Source organism: Trachurus japonicus, chromosome 24, assembly GCF_045865225.1.
Source record: "Trachurus japonicus isolate A0001 chromosome 24, Traja_1.0".
Classification (NCBI taxonomy): Eukaryota; Metazoa; Chordata; class Actinopteri; order Carangiformes; family Carangidae; genus Trachurus; species Trachurus japonicus.
The window spans coordinates 17,113,091-17,140,070 of NC_140930.1; the positions used below are offsets into that span (position 1 = coordinate 17,113,091).

General features: G+C 43.8%; 1 protein-coding gene across 3 annotated transcripts in view; it reads right to left on the reverse strand.

Moving 5' to 3' along the window:
• LOC146961773 (prospero homeobox protein 1-like) overlaps nt 1–13,122 on the reverse strand; it is a 38,049-nt gene extending 24,927 nt beyond the window's left edge. The window contains exons 1-2 of one of the 3 annotated variants that reach the window (XM_085771387.1): nt 12,876–13,122; nt 2,415–4,501 (exon numbers count right to left, since the gene is read on the reverse strand). In XM_085771387.1, coding sequence (XP_085627513.1) covers nt 2,415–4,433 — 2,019 coding nt within the window. In that variant the 5' untranslated portion in view covers nt 4,434–4,501; nt 12,876–13,122. Of the gene's footprint in view, nt 1–2,414; nt 4,502–7,533; nt 8,006–12,869 lie in introns of those variants that run through there. The other 2 variants (XM_085771388.1, XM_085771386.1) reach the window with 2 other exon arrangements.
• Between the last annotated feature and the right edge of the window lie 13,858 nt (nt 13,123–26,980).

Genomic DNA, 26,980 nt, shown 5'->3' on the forward strand with positions numbered 1-26,980 from the left:
TGGAGGGGATACAATGGATCCTCAGACAGAGAGAAGGAGAGACGGAGAAAAAGAAAAGCTCTTTTTCAATATAGGGCAAGGTGGGATCGGTTTGCTGTGAAAGCTGCACACTTACACTTAGACTGATTTGTTTTTCCTTTTTCAATTAGGATTAACATCGCTTTCCTCTTATCGTTGAAATTAAAAATTATTTTTTAAAAGAAAGACGCCAAGGTTTTACCTCTCCGGCCATAAACGCAATATCACCTCCCTTCAGATGACAATTAAGAACCTTCATATCTCCTGATGAGGCATTTTCATCTCCAATTCACTCACAGCTTGCAAATGTAATTGTGATTGGACTTAGGGGTGGCGTGCAAGGCTATTATTTTGTCATGATGGTGCACTCATACCAGCTGGCCCACTGTTTGCCTGCCACATCTGACAAGACATCATCATTCTCACAACACTTCCCCAAAGCCCAAAGTCATGAGAGGGAAATAGCTGCTCCACTCTCTAATTCCAGGTGTAAGGACAAGAAAATTTGGAGTCGAACTGAGAACAAATGAGGAAATTGATAGCAGCCATCTGCTCTGCAACGCTGCTGAGAGCTGGTGAACTTGAACACACCTCGCAAAATGTCTGACAAGCTGTTTCTGACTTCAGAGGCTCGGAAAAAAAAAAGCAATAGAAATATCAAGAATTCTACATCAATAGAAACAGCTACGAACAGAGAGAGAACAAATACAAATAAACCAATTCATAAATGTCATACTAATTACAATAGCGATTCTACAAAACAATATCTTGTAAATGCCAAACTTTGTTCCTAAACCTGTGGAATAAACTCAGGGAATCAAAAATAAAAGATGACGAAAAAGAAAAACAACACATGTGGACATGCTGTTCTTCCTATTCTTTCCATTAAGGGGTGTACATCTGTTAATGCCCTGAATTTATAAATGTTACAATGAAAGCCACAGCATCTGGCATATGTGGTTATTGTTTGATTGTTTTCTACTTTCTCTCAGTCTCTGTATGTCTCTCTCTCCCTTTTCTCTTTTCATCCCTCCATCGGGAGCCCACAGAAGCAAAGGATTATGGATCTCTGGAAAGCGTTCACCCTTGGGTCAGAAGACAAGACAAGGCGAGGTAATGAAAGATAAACAGCTCGCTGCAAACACCTGTTAACGTCCGCTTCAAAGAAAAGACAGGGAGGAGGGGGGTTTGCAGGGAGGGAAAACAAAAAAAGAAGTATTTGGCTGCCAAGCAACAGCCGAAGGGCCCCCCGGGCTGTTGACAGATCTTTATGAAATGAAAAAAAGAGAAAAGAAACGACAATGATTGTGGGCTTTTTACAACAGCGATGGATGATAAGAGGAACACAAGAGAAAACACAAGCAATCATAAATATACATCTTTACTGAGTCCTCAGGCGAACCTTTTGTGACACGCACACACACAAAAAGACAGACAGACACACACACACACATGAAAAAGCCCAGGCACTCAGGTGCACACAATAGCACAAGCAAGGCATCCAAAGTGTTAAATATACATAGTCTCTTAACTAATGTGTCCAGCACAGGTAAAAAGATCTAGGATTATTTTCTTGAGCTTGTAATGAATGCTAATGACTGGATGACAAGGTTTTCTAAGGACAGACGCTGTGACATGAATCAAACTTTCATAAGGGTTAAGGGGTGTTGAATACTCAGGATCTAAAGAGGTATAGGGGAAACAGAGAAGGCTCTGAATGTATCTGTTTAAGCTATTAGTCTGGAGCCCCCCAGGGATTCAACTGAGCCTCCCATAGGGGATAGGCTCTTTATCCACAGGGCATGATTGGGGCACACTGGGGTTAAACTATAAGGGAGGCTATATAACACCATTGTGTGCCAAGTTCCAGGATGCTATCTGCCTCCTTGGCCTTTCAAGCCATTTTTTTTATAAAAGGAATTGGGGCAGTAAATGTCGTGGGTACCTAATCTTCCTGAGTAAGTGATATGTGACAAGAGAGCTTTTAAAGCACTCTGGATTGAAGATGGAAGAAAAGGTGGTATGGTGCTGTGAGAAGGAAGAGGTATGAGTATAAAAATAAACACAACAATGCAGTAAATGGAGAAGAGAACAGCAGTGGGTGGACAAGTGATTCATCAAAAAAATTTCTCACTTTCTTAGGCTAGTTTCAAACAGGCAAAAAGATTTGATTTTTAACTCTTTGTGGTTCAGATGCACCGGTCTCTATGGGGAACTACCCCCTGAAGTCAGATTTTTTTTTTTACTGCCTCACACAGACATAAGCTGGTTTGAACCGGAGCATGTAGGGTTAAAACATTTGTTACGTATTCACTTATTGTCGCCCCTCACAACACAAACTTTCTCACACACGCGTACACTCACCCCAAGGCCATTCAGATTATTTTAAAGGATACATTGCTGCCTGAGTAAGGTGAGATGTCAGCCATGTCGGTCAGGTCACTGCACTCGGACTTTATGAGGGACAGGGAGAGACCCTCGGCTGTGCTGCCCGGATGCGCCGGTGAACAAGAGCGATGGTGGTGCCCCAGGTGGTGGTGGTGGTGACCTGACGCCATCTTGGTCCTCAGGCTGGTGGTCTCCCGGGACAGGTCCATGGAGTCTGGAGAGGAACGGTCCTTCCCCGTGTAGCTACCTGTGGGGGCGCCAAGGGGACTCTGGAAAGGATAGCCCATGAGAGGCAGCGGGAAGGGGTGTCTAAAGGATGGGGGGCTGAAGCCCATGGAGGCAGAGAGCGAGGAAGGGTGAAGAGCGGGGTGGTGGTGACCACCATGCGCTCCCACGGCTGAGGACTGGTGGTGGTGCTCGCTGGGTGTCTTCCTCACAACTAAGGGCAGGGCCTCGGTTTGGTCGTTGGTGGCGCCCGGCATCCCCGGCATGCTGGCGAAGGAGTCTAGTGGATTGGGAATGATGACATCACCGAAGCACTGCAGCCTCTGGTTGGCAGTGTGGAAATTGGGGTTATCTCCATTGACAACGGTGGGGAATCTTTCAGGAGGTATGGAAAGTGGGGGGAAGGCCTGCTGTGGTGTGGGGCGTGGAGGTTTGGCAAACACCTTAACCACTGTGTCCACCACCTGGGTCATGGCTGAATTAAGTTCCTGCTTCAGTGTTTCTGCCAGTTGTTTACCTTCAGCGTGCATGGAGGAGCCCGGCCCTCCCTGTGCTTTGCTCCGGCCCAGCCCCTCTCTTCTGGGCTTGTCTCCGTCGGCCAGCAGGGCCTGCTCCTGAAGCAAAGCCCGCGCCCTGTCCAGGAAATGGCCCGGGTCCAGGTCAGACATCTCATTGTCAGAGCGCAAGTCGTCTCCACCCCGGTCGTCGGCGCCCGTGTCGGACCTGGCCGGGCTGTCCTCGGACATGTTTCCTATGTCGTTGTGGAGGTCGTTGTGGAGTTCGTTGTGTTCCGAGTCGTCGGTCGAGTCGTAGATCTGAAAGAACTTCTCCTGCAGCTGGCGAAGCTGCTTCTGCATGTCCTCCAGCTGCAGCTTCAGTTGCCGCCGCTCCTCCTGCTTCTGCTCCTTCCTCTGGCACACCAGCTGGGTGAAGCTCTGCTGCTGCTGCTGGGGCAGACGCTGCTTGCGCTTGTTCTCTCGGTTGTTGCTGCCGCCGCTGCACGCCTCGCCTCCCCGTGGGCTGCTGGGGGCCTGCTGCTGAGACTGAGGAGGTGGACAGTCCATCTCGATGTCCCGCTGTCCGTCCATCTCGTGGTCGCGATCGTGACGGGAAGCGGCAGGAACCACCACGCTGGGTGAGTGGCTCATACCACGGATAATGTTCTCTACACGTGCTCGCTTGGCACGCAGGTGCTCGTCATTGAGACGTTCAATGTCAAAGGTGGCCAGGCCGGGAGGACGGCCGAATGGTGACAAGCACTCTTGAGGCGTGCTGTCCTGAGAGGAGTTACTGCAGGCGTCCTCTTGAGGAGCATCTGAGCTTGCATTGGAGAGCCCTGATCCGGGGAAGCCCGACTCCCCTCTATCACCCCTGTCTCCTCTTTCTCCCCTCTCGGGTCCTCCTCCATTTTTAGCCATGTTATTCTTGAGAAGCTGAGAGATAATGGTGGTGCCAGGAAAGGGCATCATGGTGTCCTCATATGAGTTGGCCCTCTTCAGAAGCTTTCGGAGTACATTGGACTTGGACTCACTGTCGCTGGCTGTAACAACGCCAGGCCCGCCATGTGGCTGCACAACAGAGCACTCCATGGAGTCGGTGTCTGATCCGTGGTGAGAGTGGGAGCTCAGAGAGTTCATGGCACTGAAAATGGCTGCTTTGGCCCGGGCAATGTTATCAGTGGTTGCTGTTGCGGCTGCTGCTGTGGAGGAGGCTGTGTTGCCTACGGTCCTCTTAACACCAATGTCCACACGTCTTCGTTTGGTCTGTCTGTTCAGGAGGGAGTCGCTGTCATGGTCCGGCATCACGGGCTGCTGCTATTGGGCCATATCCCACAAACCCAGTCCTTTTTGTTTTCAAAGCCTCTGAGTACCTGCGGGCAAAGATTCACAGATGCGTGACTTTCAAAAGTGAAAACTCACTCACTCATTCACTCACTCAATCAGGAAAACCGTAAAGATTTTGACATACTGAAACAATCGACATCTGTCAGCCTCTATAGAACTGCATCAGCCGACATTATGGATAAAAACCGAAGAGTTTTGTCTCAAGTCAGCAGGCAGTCACTCCTATTATATTTCTATGAGGACGGGGACGTCCGTGATTACATTTGGGACCAATGACAGTGGGGTGAAGGGAAACAGGCGAGATGGGGTCAGAATTAGGCCTGGGCTTGACATTCCAGGGCAAAGTCCTACATTTTATCCTGTCCCCTGTTACATGCCGCGCGACACTGAACCAGTTCCCACGGAACACAAAGCTGCATAAAATTATGATAATTACTTAAGTACTTGTCCTCATTTCCATGTTTGTGCAGTGTAAGCCAACATAGGCGCTATTAACTCTCAAAATAAAAAAATAGGGTAAAGATAACCTATAAAAAAATAAATCCACACATAGGAAGAATATACACATTGCACACATCATTGTGAACCCTTTAGTAAGTCTGTTCTCTAAGTGAGCTGTCATTTGGTTAGTCAAACAAAATGTTCAAATTTTAAATCGCCTTTATACATTTTTATAATGTTTAAATGCAACTGTGTTCATATTAATCAATATGGCCATCATATCTTGAGCAATGGGGAGAGTGACACAAAAAAAGGGAACACAAAATAGGCCTATTGATTTTGGTGCCAGCGTGAGCTCACTTCTGTGTTTTTTGTTTGTCTTTTCATCTGGCAAGGGCAGTTAATTCTGCTCAAATGAATAGGTCACAAGGGTCAACTCTGGCAAGGAGCAACTTAAAGCACTCTTACAAAAACCCTAATGCCCCTCTGAAAGCAAAGCGTTTTGTCAGTACAGGCCTGCATCAATAATGCTACGTAAGCAGCGCTGGCAGTGTCTCAGTCAGAGACGTGGAAGAAGCAGCCAATCTCAAATGTGATGATATTATCAGGTACTATTTAATCTCTACAGCCTCTCTTAAACAAATACAAATATTTCAGAGGTGAATAAATATATAAATCGGCAGTGCTTTTTAATAGCATAAAAGTGGCAAAAGTGGTGCAACAATTTACATTTTCCTTTTACACTCTTCAGGAAAACATAAGACTCAGACGCTCAGTCAAAAATGATAACATTTAAATACAAAAAACGCAAGCAAAGCATAGCTTGAAATTTAAAGTTTGTACTTAGACTTAAATGTTGCTCTGATTCAAGTCGACTTTTAGACAAAGCTGCAACGTAGCTATAAAAACTTAATTTTTAATGCGAATATGTCCCATGATTGATTCACATCTAATTTTGATATGATTTTATAGGAGCGGAGATTTATTTTATAGGCTCAGTTTAAGCTTAGAGGAAAAACAGCAGGGAGAATTTGACTTAACATTCCCCTTAAATTATTATTTGCGTGTTCTTACCAGTGGAAATTATATCATCTTTACATTTGTGCTGTATGTGAGTAGTTTATTTTTTAATATACATATAAAAAGGCGTCCTTCTTGTTCCTGAGTCTCAGCAGACACATTCAACTCTGAGCACACACACACGCACACACACACACACACACACACAACTTTGCTGCTGGCTTTGTTAGAAACACACAAGTGACGCGGACTGGTTGGTTTGTCACTCAAGACAAAAAACATTCTGCAAATACACATTTTGAACTGACCATCAAAAACTATTAAGGTCCAAATTTGCTGCTGGATTAAATGTTGTTGTTTTTTTTCTCCCTATAGTGAAGTAACACCAGGACTTCAAAATAAAACCCTCTGATAAATGGCTTTGGCCCAAGTCTTGACAGCCATATCCAGCAGTTCAGACAGGAGGTGATACATCTCTAAGAAAAAAAAACTTGACTTGATTGCCTCAGGATCTTAACAATAAGCTCAAAATAGTCACCAGCACCTGTCTTTTCCGACCGCGCACCTGTCTCCCATTGCCCATGCGCACTCTCCCTCTCTCTCTCAGTCTCTCTCTCTCTCCCTTAAAAGAAAAAAAAACCTTTCAACAATTTAAGCAACTATGAACTCTACATATGATCAGAGCTATAGATCTCCACTCCAACTCTTACACTCCATCATTCCAGCATGCTTCCTCCTCTTACTTCAAACCTTTCACCAAACAAAAACAAAGAAACAAAAACAAAACTTTTCCCTGAATTAAAAAAAAAAAGTATTTGTAACTTCAAGGAATTACCATCAGCATTATCACAGTAAGATAACCTAATAAAGGTGGCTGTGATTGGCTGCTTGTTTGTACATCTGGTTGCCAGTGCACAGACTAAGATATCAGAAACCTACGAGACAGATTTGCGCGCACAACAATACACCGGCAGCGTTTTCATCGCAGCTGAACAGCAGCAGCCGCGGAAGACACTCAACAAATTCACTAAACAGGACCTGATCTGCTCTGCCAGGGCGAGGATTTGACATAAAAAAATAAAATAAAATAAAAAGGGCAGGTGGTAGGTGTGAAAATTGAAGTGTCACTCACAGGATACGTGAGGTGATGGCAAACTGACGGTTTTCAGCGCTCACACCAGAGACCAAATACAAGTTTCAGTGTGTTTAAAATCACCGTTCGCATTGAATAGAAAAAGAAAGCACGTCACGTTTCCCTTTAAAACTGAACTTCTCAAAGTTGCAAATCAACTTGATCTCCGCTCTGGTGAGGAAGGTTGGGCTACCGTCCGCAAATCATCCTCGCAAACACACACACACACACACACACATACACACACACACACACGCACGCACTCGGGCCACCGCTCACGCAACTCTTAGCGCAGATCAAGACGAAGAGGACGAAACGCGAGCAAATAACGTGCAATAGTTACGTTTAGAGGAATAATGATGTTTGATTTGTTTGTTGTTGTTGTTTTTTTTCTCTCTGTCCGCCCCAACGTGACCAGGCGAGGCAGAAGAAGAGAGGGAGGTATCCGAGGACAAGGTTACTTACCCTTTAGATGAAGAGGGGGACAACCTGAACTCCTACGGCACAAAAAAAAGAGGAAAGAATATACAGCAGAGCTCGGCGGGTTTTCGCTGGATGTCGGGATTGAAGAATCTGTCAGAGAGAGGAAGAGCCGGAGTAAAGTCGGCGACGCGAGCGAAAGGAACAAAATAGGAAAAAAAATATAGAAGATGAAAAGAGCTCTTCTTGCGCGTCAGTCTCTCCCTCTATCCTCTGCTTTGACTGAGAGAGTGAGAGACATAGAGAGAGTGCGAGGCACGGAGAGAGAGAGAGAGAGCGAGCGAGCGAGAGAGAGAGAGAGAGACTACAGCGTGTGTGTGTGTGTATGTGTGCGTCTCCGAGGCGCACTGGATGCAGGAGAGCACTGGATGCTGGAGCGCTCCTCCGCCACTAAAGATTCACTTTAAGACGCGGCTGAAGGAAACAGGAAGACGTGCGCGTCACGAGCGGCGTGATGTAACCGTCGCAACCTACCAATAAGAGGCGTCCGTCCGGTCCGGAGAACAACGCACTGAACTTGACCAGAGAATGGGGGGACTTGAGCTTTGCAACTAAAGAGAGAGAGAGAGGAGGAAAAAAGAGGAAATACCACTCTTACTAATCTCTTTCTTCTCAAAGCACCGACTGCGCGAGTAAGAATCGTTACGCACTTTGACATTACACCATTATAAACCCGTAATAAAACACATAGACTACACATTATCATGTTCCTCAAATCTTAATTGGAAAGTTCCTATAATAAAAAGCTAAATGTCAGATATGAAATCAAGTGTGGAATTAAGTCAGAATAAGAATAATCAGGACGTTGACTGTGGAGAAAATACACAAAACAAGTAGATTTGTTTGATCACCTGTGAGATTTAGTCCCTGTTGTCGATGTATTCGGTAGATTAAAGAGAAAAGAAAAAGCAACATGATTTTAAGATGAATGCGACGTGAACTGAAATGTGCAGGACGTTTTATTTTAAATGCAAATGTTTCCAGACATGTTACAGTCTTCATTGTGCCGCTAAAATTACAAATTAACACTTGATTTTACGACTCAAACTGTTTTGTTTTTTTTGTTTGTTTTTACCCGTGTGTTAACACATGTTTCGATCAGGTTTGTGGAGAACCCATTAAAATGCATTAACATTCATCCAAACTCAGTCATTTTTTAATGATTGCCAACTTTGTAATTTGATCTATTAATGTCTAAATATTAGGAAGTCACAGCGCATTTGTTGTTTTTAATTTTTTTTGTCTGGTACACATTTAGACTGCCGTTTCTCAAGGGGACGTTACGTGGGTCACCTGGGTATTGGAGGTTGAAAAGTGGCATGTAGGGTTATTTTACGCGCAGGGTTTTCTCATTGGTTGCAAGCAAAGTCTTTTTTATGAACAAGGCAAAGCGGCACAGAGGCTCTCAGCTTTGCTTTGGAATTCAGATTATCCAGAGCTAAACGTCTCTTTGTGAAATGCTCAGTTAAGAACCCAATATCATCATGAAACGTCTGTCACTGGGATCTGCAACCTGCTGCCACTGACATATCCCTGCGTGCGTAAAGACTGCACTGTCATCAGAGATGATGGAGTGTAAACTGATTAAAAAAGAAAAAAATCCACATTTATCTGTTGAAAGTAAGATTTTTTTCCCTTTTATTTGAGGAATTATTAGATTTTCTGTGTTCTCTGTGTGGAAATTTCTCCACCTGTGACGCTGAAGCCTGCGGTCAGTTGACATCTGATCCTTTCCACATATAAACCTGTTCGACGCTTCTGATTTATGAAATGATGACGGCTCGCTTCGCCCTCATCCCTCCCGCGTCCGCACAAATTAGACCCTTGTTAATTACACTGCAGTTTTTTTTTACGCTTTGCAAACACCACAGCCGTACACCTTTACAACAGGTGTGTACACAAATAGTTGAGTAATATTTGTAGGAAATCATAGATTTTTTTTGTGCCACTGAAATTAATCTTTATGTGGGAGAATTTTTTTTTTTTCTTCATCGAGTGTAAACATTTTTCTGGATAATTGAGGTCACGTTCATCTAGATTTCCACTCAGACTGCGCTCCTCCAATAAGAGAAACCGCACAACTGGGATACAGCACATGTGAGAGATTGCTTAAAATTGTATTTCTTAAAACATGTATTATTTATAGTGTATTATTATTATCATCATCATCATCATCATCAGTGGATGGAGTTTCGTTTATTGCAGCTGAGAAAAAGTTTTTCATGCACTGTGGACATCAGAAGGGTGTGCGTTTTTTTTTCTCCAAATTTCCCCCCCTTCCATAGTTTCACTGTGGATTCATTTGTTGCTCACTGAATCTTCTTTTTTTATGCTCTACGCAAACAGGATCCTAAAGTACTTAACGAGAAATCTTATTTTCCATATGCCCCCCTCTCTGTCAGGTGCCAAAAAGGAAAAGGCGAGTCTCTTTTCCATGTCGCAAGCAAGTGTTTTTTGGGACGAACGAATTGCAACGAAGTCAGCAAAGTTTAGTGTCTAGAGTGTCTTTTCCAAAGCAGGTGTCCCGGCCCCTTGCTCCCCTCTCGCTGGCCTGTGGCTGATTTGGCCTCGGCTCCCCTGGGTGCCGTCGGTGGCGCACACAGGCTGGAAAAACAGGCCGGGACATTAAAGAAGCGCGTGTTTGGAAAAGGAAGACTCGGGTGAGGTGTAGAGGAAACGTGCTGGTTAACACTGGCTGCTCTTATCGCGGCCCATTCCAGGTGGATCAACGCGTGTATTTATTTCAAACGCACCCACCTCCCCCTACCCACCACCACCCCCCACTCCCTCTCTTTTTGGGCTAGGGAGTGCGACACACCTCGATGCCCAAGACTGATAATGCGCGTTGGCATTGCGCACTGATGGCTGAATTTATTGACATATTTATTAGAGTATAGGGCCCTAATGCAGAAGGAGGGAGGCAGTGAAAACAATATTTCTCCCTGAGGTACGTTTTTTTTTTTTTTTTAAATCACACTGACCACAAGTAAGCACGCGGTGATGATGGTATGTGGAGTGGAAGGAAAGCAGTGGCCTATTTTTCCTTAGTATTCATTTGCATCATGGGCAGCCCAACTATTTATATTGTTATTATCATTAGGCTATAATAAATGTTATTATTGTTATTATTATTATTGTGGTATTAGAAGGTCGTCGTGGGATGTTTTTCGTCTCGTTTTAGGTGCAGAAATCAACAAACACAACCGAGCCGAGTTTTTGCTGAATTTTAAGTTGCTTGAATTATTATTGAAAGAATGACTATTATCTCTTGAGCAGCAGCGGTTATAAAAATGGCCTTAATCAGATAATGACTTGATGAGCTCCTACAACAGCTCCATTTCTTTTCACAGACACAGTTTTTTTTTCTTTTTTAGAGAAACGAGTGAGAGAGAGAGAGAGAGAGAGAGAGAGATACACACACACACACAGAGGGAGGGAGAGAGAGAGAGCTATTTGCGAAAACACAAGCAGAGAGAGATGGTTGCGCTAAAAGCTGTTTTGTTCCGGAGAGGTCTCCGGGTCCCTGAATAAAAAGGTTTAGGAGACAGGACACAGGAGAGGAGAGGAGGAGAGGAGGATGCAGGATTTGCCCGAGTGTAATAAGTGAGTAGGCGTCTGACTCTCATATCCTCTAAGTCCTCGTTGGGCCCCTGATGTGTGTGTATGTGTGTGTGTGCAGGACTTGATGTATTCAGCTTTTTCACCAATGACAAAGATGAGGATGCTGCCGGAAAAATGCGCACTTGTTTCTGTTGTCAAGGAAAAAAAAAAATCAGAATATGAGCCTGCGCGTGACCTGGACATAGAAGAAGACGTGCTGGAGTAGAATAACAGCAATTTGCATGGATATGATTATTAGTGATATTACTTCTTGGTTGCCAGGGGATAGGGATGTGATAGCTGCCACTGTGTTGCCCCTCGATGACCCACATCCCTCTTTCGAGGCTACAAGTAAGGGGGTGATTATGGAGGGGATAGAGAGAGAGAGAGAGAGAGAGAGAGAGAGAGAGAGAGAAGTTGGTCATCCTCTTCTGCTGTGGCCTGCAGAGCCGTGCCATGAGACAACAACATACTATACAAACACACGCTCGCACTCAAATTAAAATATGCTCTCAGTATTTGCATGGATGGGCATCGGTCACTGTTGCAGAAGCAAATGTGTGACGCAATAGACAAGGTGAACGGTGAAATATGAACCAAGCGCTGAGTAACCTCACGATGAAAAATCAATAATAAAAACACGTGAAATGGAAAACAACTGCGCCTTAACACAGGGAAACTGATATAGACTACCATACAAGAATTTACATTTATACACACATACACACACACACACACACACACACACACACACACACACACACACACACACACACACACACACACACACACACACACACACACACACACACACTGTCTAGACTATCTGCTCTCTCATACACACACACACACACACACACACACACACACACGTGGTCCTAAACATGTGTGTGAGAGATAAAATGTAGTGTTGCAACATCTTTTAAGATATTAACAGACCCAGTTTTCAGTATTTGGATAAAAACCAGTTTGGTCTGACATTATAACCCCCCACCCCCCTCATGTTGGACCTATGCAGAGGTAATAGGCAATTAAAGGAATGCTGCTCAGTGATGCTGATGGGAATATGGCTGCAGTCAAACTCATTAAAACCACATATTCTAAACGTCTGAATTAGTCCGAGCCATGTGCAAAATCCTCGAAATTGTGAATGTTTTTTATGATTAAATGTTTTTTTATTATTATTATAACGCAGTTAAATCAGTATGTCTTACTATAGGAACAACCTTGAAAGTCTACAAAATGTTTAAAATCACTGTGTTGTTGGCTTAAAGTCAACTGGGATGAAGGGCACGCGCACACACGGCAACGAGCGCGCGCAACCTCTCTCTCTCTCTCTCTCTCACACACACACACACACACACACACACACACACACACACACACACACACACACACACACACACACACACACAGACTCACGCGCGCACACACACAGACTCACGCGCGCACACAGCGCCTTGGAGGTGCTTGGGCGGACGGACATGCTGGGAAATCGCCTGGAACTGTATTAAGCCTGACGTCCTTAAAACAAACAATGGCACCATGAAATAAGGGCTTATGTGCTCAAAGTCAAAGAGCCCCCTCAGCAACTCTCCCTGTTTATCTCTCTCCCTGTCTGACACACACACACACACACACACACACACACACACACACACACACACACACACACACACACACACACACACACACACACGCACACACAGACACACACACACACTCACCATTTCTTGGGGGTTACACACTCAGGCTCGCAGCTTCATTGGTAGGGGACCAACTTTGCTCCTATGAACTCTCACCTGTCAACATGGAGCAGAGGACTCTACTTGGTAAACACGAAAGGACTTTAGCTGTTTACTTCTGGCGGTGACTTCGCCGGGTTTATTCTCTGCAAGGCCGCGGAGCTCAGCTGCTTCTCCGGCTGCTCTGAGTCAGTTTCAAGGCGAGGTTCAAATCCGCTCCAAACTCCGTTCACAAATATCACTATTTTAACGTGGCACGGCTCTTAAACTGCGTATTTTCCACAACACGACTGAAGTTACTCTGTGTGAGTGTGTGACAGAGCGATGTGATACATTCGGCATTCATCCAACATGGCTTGACTTCATTTTTGAGGGTCCACGCTGCTCTCTACTGCCCCACGGTGTAGGCCTGTTTTAGACAAGCGCTTAATAGTAATAAAGGGGGCGGGGGGCAAAAAAAACCAAATCAGGTTAATTCAAACATTGTATCAACGCCGAATCAATAAGTGGCGTTCAATGACCTGTATTATCGTGGGCTTTCTCCTCTGAGACATGTATTCTGTGTTTATAAACAAGATACATTCATGAATTTGCAAAATTTTCAATGAGATTTTGCACATAATATCATGATAGCCTATGTGCTTTTCTTTTTTAGATGTCCACAGCCATTATCCTCTACTGCAGCTGCTTGAAAAAAAAAAAAAAAAAAAAAACACGGGCCGTGGCAGATAAGCGGCGGTCTGTTTTCGCTCCTCTGATCAGCGGTAATTATATTTGTTGGCGTGGAGGTAAGTGGTCCTCCCCGGGGGGCGTATTGTACTCGACTCTCTCCATGTCATAAAATAAAATTACAAGGAAAGGAGAAGATATCCTACAATAACAGAGGCGAGTCGTAAAATCAAAGAGTAGCTAAATTAAATCTGAAGGGGGAAAAAAACCCCTCACGGAAAATACATTAGGGCTGTGATGGACGGGGGCAGGGGGCTTCAAATAAAACGCAGGTTAATGACTTTTTAATAGCTTCTACGACTATATGGTTGGTTAACAGGCACACACACACACTTAAACACACACACACACTCTCTCTCTCTCTCATAGACTGCACAACGCTGACTGAAGCAATTAAGAGTAGGCTAATTAGTGATCAGTTACCTGTGCTGCAGTCTTTCTGCACCTCCCCAAATACCATAAAGAGAGGCGTCTATAGGGTATGAAGTGACATGTTCAAGGCTTAAGTAGCTTTAAAGTGGCTCTCTCACCACACACATTAGTCTCCTGTTATAAGTTTAGCTCTCTGCAGCAGTCCGCTCTCCTGTTACAGCAGTGGACATTCACACGTCTTGTACCTGTTGGCACCCTCTTGTCAGGTTTATGTATCTGCGTAACCTCTGACCCCGAGTGTGGGAGTCTGGCCCGGCCGGCACCCAGCTGGGCCGTCCTCAGCATAGCAGAGCAGGCCTTTCGCTGGTGACCTCTCTTGACCCCTCTTTGACCTTTGGTGGCTGCCTCAGGGGAGGTCAGGAGGAGGTTGACGCTGTTATAATTGGCCTGTAAACACACACACACACAGAGGCCCAGACAGACAAACACACACACACACACACACACAGATTGAGGAGAGTGATGTTTTCAGGTTCACTTGTTAATTGAAAATTGAATCCCTGGCTCAGTCAACATATTTCCAGCTGTAGTTTACTTGAGAATTCCCTTTTTTTTATATGACCTTACACTTAGTATTGTGCAACTTTAAAAAAAAAAGAAAGAAAAGAAAGTTTGTTCTTGTTACAATTGTTTCTTTGCAGATAAAGATTTCATTAAAACAAACAAACAGATGAATTGTTTATTTGATGCCTTCCAGGCCACACAGATAAGACATTCAAATTACATTTGTAAATGAATGCATCAGTAATAACAGTATAACTTATTATGCGTACTTTAACTTTAAATGCAGGACTTTTATTATTAAGAGCATTTTTACAATGTGGACCACAATGTAATGTTGGATCTGGATACTTTTTCCATTAGCGTGTATTTACATTTTTTAAATTAGTGCCTCTCCATACACTGTTTTCATTAATTACAATGTGCTTTGCCTATAAGTTCCAGTTGTTTATATATAGTGTGATATATGTGTAGAGGTTGTAATTAATGAGTAGCTTGACCAGCTATCCTCTGCTGGGCCAAGCAGGGACATGCTCCAACCACAGGTTAAAAACTGCCAGCCAATGACGTGCTGACTGAACACACAGAAATACTACACACAGATGAGAGCATACACTCGAAAATACGTACCGTGCACATACACATGCCTACATCTGGTCAAAACACACACAAACACACACACACCCTGCATTTTCAAAGACTTCCCCGTGGACAGAGGTGTCTGCCAGCACTGCTATAAATCACGCTGAGGCTGGTGCTGAGGGCAAGGCACACCTTGTTCACGTCGCCCCCACTCCTGGGCTGAATAAACCATAACATCCTGCCTCTCGTGCTGCCCGACGCCCTCCGAGCACGACCCTAGAGAAGACCCCCCCCCCTCACTACCACCACCACCTATGCCCCATACCCCCTCATCCACCCTCCTCCTCCTTTCCTCCAGCTCATCTCTCACTCCATCCGTGCCATTGTTCCTCCGGCCTCCTCCTCCTCTCCCGTCTAACTTATCTATCGTTGGTATTTCGGCTGCCGCAGCGTTACAGTGCTACAGGTTGGGCAGGGCTCTGATTGTTTGGAACAACACACAGCTCCCCCCCCCTCCACCTCAGCCCAACCCGCCCCTGTCCCCCCCCCTCCTCCATCTTCTTTTAACATTTTTTTCCAATTCCAATGACTTCCTGTTTGGAGAGTGGGATGAGAGAGACGGCGAGAGAGACAGAGAAAGAGAAAAAAAATAGGGGAGAAACAGAAAAGAGAGAACAGCAAAACAGCAGGAAGCAAACGTTTAACAGGAGGATGCCGACACCCTCATCCTGTCGTGTGCCAGCTTGGTTCAGGTGCTTTGGGCCAATCAGCTCCCTCCGCTCCATTTACCTCAGGGTGTGCCGCATTTGGCTGAGAAGGTGCACCTTTCCTTCATGACCCCCTCTGGAGGAAGTATAATGTTTCTGGAAAGAAAAGGAGATGATTTTACTTCCTGACCAGAGGAGCCAAGTGCACAGGCCCATAATGGAGCACTAAACCCTTCACCGCCCAACAGAGACATAAAAGTGAACAAAGAATAAAGAATGCGTGAAGCGTTGGGTTATCTGCTGATTATTTCCCTTGATTTTTTACTGCTGCAGAGGGAGAAGCTAAGCAAACAGTCCACACAGCGGTTGGTTCTTGGCATTCCACTTGAGGGTCTTATTATAGACAAAACCAGACAAAACCCACATTGGAAAAAAAACTCTGTTGTATGTGTTTTGGCATGCAGCCTCACAAATGATTACTTCACTAAAATGTAATAAGTAAAAGGCTCTGGATTTCCAACAAGTTCACTGATATGCAACAGTGTTTTTTAATTTGAAAAGCCATTTTATTAAAGAGAGGAAGCACATGTTTTAGCCGGAATATGACTTTAGTCACCTAAAATGTCCTTGTACATACATGCATGAGCACACACACTAGGTGTTTGCATGTGGGTGTGCATGCACACACACACACAGACACACTAAATCTCTCCATAACCCCTTGTATGTGTAAGTGTGTCCAGCAGAACACCAGAGGAGCCTTGAGAGGACAAGAATAGCGAGGCATGTGTCTATTTGTGGCATCATTGTCATCGAGATAAAAGATCCCACTGTTACGCTCTAACACACACACACACACACACACACGCACACACATGGACACACACAATCACACTCACACAGACATCCACATGCATGAGTAACCATGCACTTCATTCATTACCATACCATACAGTCAAAAGGAAATATTTACTGATCCACGCTGGTCAGGACCATGAGGTACAACTACTAAAAACTCAAATATTCACTCATGCATGCATAGAAACACATGCTCTCCCTTTCTCGCACACACTCACACACACACATTGTGCAGGCATTAGACTTAGAGACACACTGGGCAGTTCCTAGAAGAGACAGTAGAGTAATCTCCTCTTTATACACACATAAGCAGCTTCTTTCACTCAGCAGCATGCAGTGCGTGAACAGTATGAGTGTGCGTGACTGTGTTTGTTTGTGTGTGTGTGTGTGTGTGTGTGAATGTCAGACCACAGCTCCATGCCTTAACCATGGGCTAACCTGACTATAAATGAGCAGCAGTGGCACCTGTGACAGTACAGATCCAGCGTTAGGACATAGGAGAGTCCCATAATAGGACGCTGTCTCCTTTGTTCTGATGGTATGAATAGCGGCTCTAAGAATAATGTCCCCTCCTCCATCCTGCAAATGTTCTGAGATGGACTGTGTGTCTCCAGGTGCGGCTTGTGTTTTACACAGAAGAGAAAAGTACCTGTGGGATTGGCAAGATTAGGGAAATCCAGTGAAAATGCAGTTGTGTCCTATTTTGCAAAAATATAAAATTACATTTTATTATCTTAAAAGTATACTATAGGGGTTTTAGTAATTGGGTTATGTGTTTTTTTTCCCATTTCTTTATCTAAACCACATTTGTTTCAGGTTGAAATATATCAGACAAAACCCAATGTATTCGTCACATTCGTGGTCTCAAGAGGATGAACCCCATTGAATCCTATTGATCCCCTGACTTTTAATCTTGTACCATGAGGTTGATATGTATGTTTTTAGGGAAATTTCTGGGGTGCGTATTGGACAGACTTATCTATAGCAACACCAACAGGTCAAAATGTCACTTTAATACTTTGATTTATGTCCAAATACCTGTAAGTAGGAAGTCTCTGCCTCAGCTGTACTTTTGTTTGAAACTAATGACGAAATCTTAATGTGTTTGTTGAAATAAGATAACAAAAGAGGTAAAGAGTACGAGTGGTAGCCATCAGCATGGTAACACTGTCACTGTAGGCATACTGACGATAGCATTAAGTGTGAATCCTATAAGATCAACCTCAAAGAGCTGTCCTTTACAATGTCTGTGCCTCTGGTGCAGTATCACTCTGACTAGTTTCAATTATCTACACTCACATGTGAAGAAAAACAAGACAGTGGATGTAAAGGAGAAGGTTAAAGAAACATTTTGTTTCGGAGCTTTTGTGCAAAGAGTTATTAGCTAAGGTACATCACTTTGTTTTCTACCAGATTTCTATAATTCACTTTTATCCTGTTTATTTGGTGTAGTGATAGGTTGATGGTTTACCCACCCAGACCTCAGCTTCCCTCACATACACACAGACTAATACACACCCTCTGCGAACTCAGTGTCTTTAGCTAAGCCAGAGGACAAGTGATGCCCGGGGCTGTTCCTGATCCTCCTGGCCTTTTCCTTGCAGGAATCTCCTCTTCCTGTACGGAAGTTTATGGTGGTCAGCCTGCCTGTCAGTGACGCCTCCCAGAGGAAAGTGACAGCGGCTTTTTTCACCCGCTGACCCGTAAAGAGGACAGAGGAAGAAAAAAAAAAACAGATGAGTGTGTATGTGTGTGTGTTTGTGTGTGAACTGACTAAGGGTTTCTTTTCTCTTCAGAAAGGAGCCATGATGAATCTTGTGCATTCAGCACTACCTCTGAATGAGTGTGTGCGTCATGTGTGTTTGCATCCAGTGTAATGTCCTTTAACCGACCCCGGACGACACAAATGCATCTTCCTTTCCCCCTTTTCAGCCTCTTTTGTGTGTCTAAATAGAAAAAGAAACACAACAAAATCCCCATCTGAGCCGAATGATGAGCTTTTGTGTTGGTGCTAAACAAACAGATCGGTTCTTTGTTTTGATTTTGTTGTCTTTTCATCTCAAAGTCCAGACTGTGCAGCCTTGGAGAGAAAGAGGGAGCAAGATAGATAGAAGGATAGAGAGATGATGTCCATCTGTTCTGATGATCTCCCTCCAACTTTGTCTGGCATCAGCCTTATCTCCATCCCACTCTGGTCCAATCCGACCCAGAGGACCCAGGCGCTGGCCTTGTCTTGACCCAGTTTAGGGCTTCCATTCTGGGCTTCCTGATCCGTCCACTCTCCCCCCTCAGTGCGGGGGTTCAACCGAGAGTCCTGAGATTATCGTATGGTCACTTAAGAGGGAACGAGAGAGAGCGAAGTGCTGTCCACTTAGCTGAAGATTATCCTTTAAAAGGAAGGGATGGCGGTGGAGATGGAGGAGAGAAGGAGAAAAAAAGGATGTGCTTAAGAGATGAATAGAGGGGGTGGATGGAGGGAGAGATTGCGAGGACAGTCAGGGAGATGGAGAGAGGGCAAATGAATCATATGGAGATAAAGTGCGTGTGGGAGAGGGTTAACAAAAAAGCGAGGAGAGAAATACGGCATCAAGGGAAACATCTAAATGAAAAGCTGAGATGGAGGTGAGGTGACAGAACGAGAGGGAGAGAGGGAGCAGAGGAAGGTCGGCAGAGAGAGGCAGAGATGGAGAGATAAAGAGAGGAGGAAGCAGGAAGGATGAGGACAAGAGCTGGATTAAGCCGTAAAAACAGTGATTATGAAGTGTTCACTACCCAAACTGAAGACCTGCTCCAGTGCTTTTTTGGGATAATGGGGTGTAGATACTAACTCCTATTTCTCAAACAGTAACTGTGGAAGTGGAACCTGCATTATTTTGGGGAATATTTATTCTTTTTAATTCCATATTTGACTGAGTTTGTGGGTTAGCGCTTGTAAGGGTTTGTAATGAGGGGGATAATAATAGTTAATTGAAATATTTATCTTAGTTTTGGCAATATTTCTATCAGTCTTGGTGACATTTAACTCACTTAAGGCGACGGTGAGATTTGGGAGCATGGCAACATCACTACAAATAAACCTGTTGTCGCACACCTGCCAGTTCAACCAGTTCTTTTAAATGACTTTAGAACAACAACAATACGTGGTTTTAGTCAAAGCTGAACCTGGAAGTCAGTCTGTGCTGGATTTACAGCAGACAGGGTGGGTGAGGAGTTTACTAATCGTCTTCATTATTTGTGCTAAATAAGTTGGACTAACCTGGAGTGGAGGGGTTTGTTAGGAACCTTCCTGAACACGCTGTTGTCTCTTCACATTAAGAGACTTTGATTGTTTCCGTGTTTGTCATCATTTGATCGTCAGGACGCTTGTGTTTCCTGTGCCCTCTGATGACTCACTTTATTGTCATGGTTACTGCAGTGTTATTAGTGTCAGTACGGGATGATATGATGCCACAAACTATGAAAATAGGATCCATGTAGCGCTTCGCTACACTAGTTCATTGTCAATGGATCTGAAAGCCTGAAGTTCTGGCACATGAGATGATTCTGTTTGTTTGGGGGGAAAAAAGATATTTCAGATCATGCAAAACCTCTATAACAGGGATTTCTTTTGCATTGTTTTGACATAGTTAGTGTAATGAATCTGGTCACTTATTTATTAGGTGTTACTACAGTAAGAGTGTTAAAGGGGAACTAAGTCCAGTTGCTTTTTCTCTGTTTTGGTCGCTTTTTTCTCTGTGGCGCTCCCCGTACAGTTTCGAGTGCATATTTTCACTGTCGTTAAAACTTAAAACTTCCCCCTCATTTAATTTTTCATTTATTTAACAGGGACAGTGCACATTAATTAACATGTCAGTTTTACCATCAATGTAAATGTGCCAGAGTTAGCCACAGTGGCTAATTTTCATCTGTTGTCCCTGGGGCAGGTTGGTGACATGTACATTTGTTTTCAATGAAGCCGGCAAGAAGCCAATCCGTGAAGCGACGTCTACCGAGGTGGGTAACTTTAACAAGAGATTATGGATTACTGTGCGTGTTGTAGTTGTAGTGTAGTGTAGTTGTGTTGTACTGTAGTGTCGTAAAGCAGTCCATGTTTCTTGCGAGACGAGAGCTGGGACACCGAGGTCGGAAGGGCTGGTTTTCGGCCAAGAGACACCAGCTTCTCCCCATAACAAGTCATTTAACCATCACATTTACTCCGGAGCAATTAAGGTGAAAATCTTGCATAGTTCCTCTTTAACAAGTGACAGTGAGGCAGCGTGGATCCCAGGGCCCAGATACTGATGCAGCTAAACCTAATTCAGCCATTACTCATTTCATTTTTGACTCCCGTGGTATTCAGGCTGTGACTTTCCATATTGACTTCCATGAAAAAGATGTAAATGTGTTAATCTCATTTGGCTTGGTTGCCTCTGTTTCTTATTGATTTTTCACTAAATTGATGGCCAACTAAATTGATTAAAAAATAAAAAACTAGGAGATGATCATCTATGCTCTGTGGTTTGTTGTGAGTTTCAACAGGTTTATCGTTTTAGCCGTTTTAACACAGTGACGCGGGAGAAAAGCAGTTTTCAGTGTGAATGCTAAATTCTTTTAGACCCCCAACACACTCAAACTCCACCCATTCATGAATTTATGTGTGTGAATGAACTGGGAGTGTGTGTGTGTGTGTGTGTGTGTGTGGGGGGGGGGGTATTTGAGTTTTTACATTAGGAGAGACAACTGGGTGATGGAGAGAGAGAGAGAGATCATTCCCCTTCATTTGATTGGATCAGTGGTGCTGCCAGTGTCCAATTACTGTATTCCCTTGGTAGACACAAGTGTGTGCAAGTGAACACACGCCCACCCACAAATCTAGACACACATATTCCAACAGTTGCTTTCTAAATGACCCCCACTATAAAAAAAAATACTACCATTACTAAAAGCAGTCAGTTTTATACCTGCCATAAACTCTATAATCTCTCTCTCTCAGGGAAGGAAGCAACAGGGGTGCAAGGATGGATGGGAGAGAGAGAGGGGGAGGGGGGAGGTGGGGTGTGCCCCCCTCCCTCCTCTTTCACCATGTTAATCTCCTCATTTTCATTTCTCTTACCATGTGGGATTAGAATGATTTTATTTAAAGTGTCAGCTTGAGCTACCGGATTGAGAAATCTGGATTTCATAGGGATTATTATTACAGAAAAAAATACACACACACACACACGCATTTTGAGTCTTACTATGGTTGTGAAGACATGATGCATTACGTAGCCCCCTACCCTAACCTTCACCGTCATGCCAACTACCTAGTAACATGTAACAGCAGCCTAAATCTAACCTGCAACTAAAAAATAAAATCTGATGAATGCACAAACAGCCTTTCACTGATGTCCTCACAAAGATAGTGTACAACTGAAATACACACACACACACACAGATTTTTTTCCTCGTCTCTGTCACTCACTAATGACCTGCTTGACCAACAAATGGCATTTATCCTCAAATTCAGTGCAGCAGAGATGAACACACACTGTGATACGCTGAAGTCTGTGTTGTCTGTGTGTGTTTGTTGCATGTGCAGAGCTTTTTTCTTTTGGACCCTCGTCAGGAAATGGCACAAATACCAATTAATATTTTTTCTTTTTTAAAAGCCCACGCAGAAATGAGAAGAATATAAATGTAGAGTCATACTGCAGATGCGTGACTCTTCCTTCCTTTTTCTTTTTATGTTTATCTGAACATCGTACAATCTCTTGTCACCCTTGGCCGGGCCAAGTGAAATGAGGTGAACAGACTCTAACCAAAGCTTCAACCTTCTGTGTGTCAGATTTAACATCTAATCTACATTAGGATAAGGCTTTCACCGCTCAGGGAAAAAAAGAAGAATAAAAAAATGCCATCACCTTTTCATCCTAGGGCCAAGCCTTTTATTCCTCCTCTTCTCATTACATTAAAGGATGAGGGAGGCCGTACAGTGGGGCTGAACGGTATTTAAAGACACCATCCCCTTCATCTGTTTAATTTCTCTTTATTTAAGAGACTCCCTCCTCCCGTCGCCGCTCTCTCCCTCTGTTTAATTTCTCTTTATCTAAAGACTCCCTCCCTTCATCTGACTGATTGATCTTTGTCTCACTGCAAATGACATGGAAGAGTTAGTTACTGCAAGGTCCCTAATCCAACCTCTGTGGCGGGGACGCCGTGTCTGAGCAGAGACAGGGCAACTTCGGCTTTACGGACCTAAGCTCTGAAAAAAAAAAAGGTTTCACATGGCTTGATCTGTTTTACTGCTGTCAAGACTTTAGATTAATCATTCTTTAATGATACTTAATCAATGTTTTCCCTGTATTCTCTGTATATCAGAGCATAGAGGGTTTATCCACTCATCGTATCTGAGTTTCCCACAATCCACTCCAAGTGAACTGTTGTAAATACTCCTCTGATATGAATTATATAATGATTTTTTTTTTTAAAAAGAAAGATTTTACACAGAGGTGATTTATATTTATATGATTTATGTATATTAATCTGAAAGAAGTTTGAACTATTGAAATAATACTCCTCAGATAAAAATGAGTCTACCTTTTTTTTTTTGAATCTCACAATACAGTGAACTGCAGAGAGACTACGAAGGGAAACTTCTCACAACTCAGTGTCTCACAAGTAAAAAAAAAGTTAAAATTGAAGAACTGAGGGAAAACATTTAACTTAAATACAGATGGTGGTAATAAGCTTGCATGGTTGTGATATGGATCATGAAAATGTCATTAGGGCTGAATCTACTGTGACTGTTACTTCTTGTTTGATTGATAAATGGTTTGGACCAGAAAATAGACAAATAGGAGCATCACACTTTCCTGACCCCCGATGTGACCTCTTTAAATTGTTTTCTTAGTTGAGCCAACACAGCCTGAGGCACAGACACATCACATTTACCATCACACGAGACAAAGAAGAGCCTCAAAACTTAGAATGAGAAAGAAATGAGAAACTTCAAGCGATTCCTGAGTCAACGAATTGAATAATTGACTAAATGTTTCAGCTTTAAACATGACCATCGTCTGATAACCAATACATTTGTAATACCACTGTGTTTCCTCAGAACATCAGAGTGACAGATTTCATGATTTTAACATACGCAAGACACAGATACCGGCTTCCAGACTAATACTGAATTTATCCTGATGAGTAAACAAACATTTGAGTGCAAACACATGTACACACACACACACACACACACACATTTTAAGAGCAAGGTCTTGGGAAGTAGGTTAAGCAGGCCGGGATCACCTCTCGCTGCTCTCTCCCAGCTTATAGAAGCACTGAGAGAGTCGGGAGGGAGGGATGGGTGACGGGGGTGACGGAGGTGGAGAGGGAGGACGGGGTGGTGGTGGTGGTGGGGTTGTGGAGAAATCTTCCCGAGGACATCTGTCACAGTGAGCAACTTGTGAGCTGCTTTTTTCCAGCCCGCACTGTGACCCATGGATTCTCTTGCATGACTGACCAAGAACTATGACAGTTTTAGTGAGGGGGACTTAGCCCCTGCTTATGGCCCAGGAGACCCCAAAGAGACACGGTTAAAGTAAAATTTCCATCATATGGAGCGGGCATGGAGGATAATACTGAATCTGCTCAGTTTTTGGAGATTTATCAGTCTATTTCTAGGCCGCACTGTTAAGACTATTCAAGTTATGAGACAAATACTCACTGACAGGAAACTGGAACAACTCTCCGCTCTTTCCTGTCACAGATCATTGCACTAAAACACCATATGACACGCGCGTTGCTGTTTTGCGGCCCATGTGTGCACATCTGAGTTTGCCGTTGGTGCTGAATAGAGAGTGGCACATTGCAAAAGTGCGTGCATGAGAACATTTCTCCCCCTGTCGCAGGTGTTTAAGCTGTACAGTAAACAATAACGCTTTACACACACAAATACACACACGCACACGCAAACACACCGACACAAAAGGCTCATTGTGTGTTGCTGTGTGTCCGCTAACCCATCCTTTTTAATCTGGGATTATGGTATTCCCATCGTGATGGCAAGGGAGGAAACAATGCTTTATTTCATGGGAGGAAATGTGCAATAATAATGTTAACACCTCAATCTGCCTTATTTAACCATTACATACCTTCTCTCTCACACACACACACACACTCGCACACACACACCAATACACATGTACACAGCCGCACAGTTTCCAGCAAACCCTGACACATATAAATCTCTTTAGAAATTAAATCCAATCTGAATCTGAATTTTATGAATTATGTTCCAATTTTTTAACAGCCAAATATTCCTGTGTGTGTGTGTGTGTGTGTGTGTGTGTGTGAGTGTGTGTGAGAGAGAGAGAGAGGGTGCCTTTGAGCCTTATTGTTAGCGTACACTATACCGTAGCTATAGCTGCTCCCATGGGGTGTAATCCGACACTAAAATCGTCCATTAACACACTATCAGAGCTATTCTTCTCCGTTGTGTCACACTTCCATGAGCCATTTGTGGCTTTAGTGCTTTGGCTATCCAGCCTCTTTAATGTAGTTCAAAGTGCGTAGTAATGGGATGCCATCTTTATGGATAAAGACTTTTTTTCCCCCCAAATCCTCGGTGCTGAAGCCAAAATACTGACTGTGTGAGTTTAGAATTAGTAAAAAATCTTAATCCACACCAGAACAGAGCGTCATATTTAAGCAAAGTCAGGTTTTTAAGGTTCTTTATTTCCTGACATCCTGTTTTTCTGTGAGTAAAAGAAGAGATCAGATGCTGTTTGAATGTGGAGGATCAGGGCCAGTGGATCATGCAGGGCGCTCTAGTGTTGGAGGGGTAACGGTGTGCTGGTCTGTGAATAAGACCTCTGATGATCTGTATTTTTATTGTGAGGCCCCAGGTGCTGCCAGTGTCACACATGGACACTCATGGCACTGGTGTCCTGGCACACACTGACCAACCAGAGAAGGGCCAAGACGTGGTGTGTGTGTGGCTGAGAGAGAGAGTGTGAGAGTGTGTGCATGCAGGATACATGGCTAAAATAAGTCCTGGTGTGTGTGTGTGTGTGTGTGTGTGTGTGTGTGTGTGTGTGTGTGTGTGTGTGTGTGTGAGAGAGAGAGAGAGAGAGAGAGAGAGAGAGAGAGAGAGAGAGAGAGAGAGAGAGAGAGAGAGAGAGAGAGAGAGAGAGAGAGAGAGAGAGAGAGAGAGAGAGAGAGAGACTCTTCTGCCTGAGAGATGGCCAGTGTTGGTCAGGAATGCAGATGAGTATGATGCTGATACCTCGATGCTAATGCTAATGCTAATCCATCTCTTTATATTACACATCTAATCTTTGTCTTTATGTTATATCACATTCTCCTGCAGGGCTTTTATATAGGGCTTATTTGGGTCATGTGGTGCATTTAAAACAAGTAAATGATTACTAGCAGGAGAAATATAGATTTTTAAAAGCTTTACTCCATAAAGAAATAATGGCAGAGCTTCTTAAAGGCTCATACAATTACTTTTCATCATTTCAGGAGCATTTAATTACGGTAATAGCGCAGTTGCGAATACATGTGCACATATTTATGTATGCACGCAGACAAGTCTGTGGATATTTGTGTGTGTGTGTATGTGTATGTGTGTGTGTGTGTGCACCAGCTGTCTGATCAGTAATCAGTTAGCAGTGGGCTAATGCAGCCTCCTTAACCCAGGGGCCTCATAAGACCGCCTCTGGCCCAGCCCCTCTCTCTGCCAGGGACAAATCCATTACCCAAAACAAGGACATCAAATGTCAACACACACATACACACACACACACCCTCACAGATTGAATATACTTGCTCTAAAGCATATTTGATTGATGTCATGAAAGGAAAGTGTCTCTATGAAATGCTACAATTACTGTATGGGAAGAAAACAGTGGCAATAATTATTGACACGCCTTTGTGATTAGTGTTTATTCTAATGCCCGTTTACCTATTCTTACAGCGATGAAGGGACGTCTTTGAGCTTCCCACAATCCCCCGTTACTCTTCATTTACACCTAATTTTTCAGACTACAAATTGGGAGGGAACTAAAAAAGATCTTCTAAGTAGTTTTTCAAACATGTGAGGCCGCCTTTAAAGGAAATGAAAACCTCTCCAAAGGGATTCTGGGCATTTTGTCAAGGGCTCTGTGACCAAACTGCTGTTCTACAAAGGCTAACATAAATAGCACATAAACTGCACTGAAAACAGCCCCTCAGAAGTGGCACAAAGACTGCGTAGGGTCCCCCAAGGGGCCTGATGGTAAGCAGTAGCGTTTACATATCAGTGGCCCTTGTAGCATG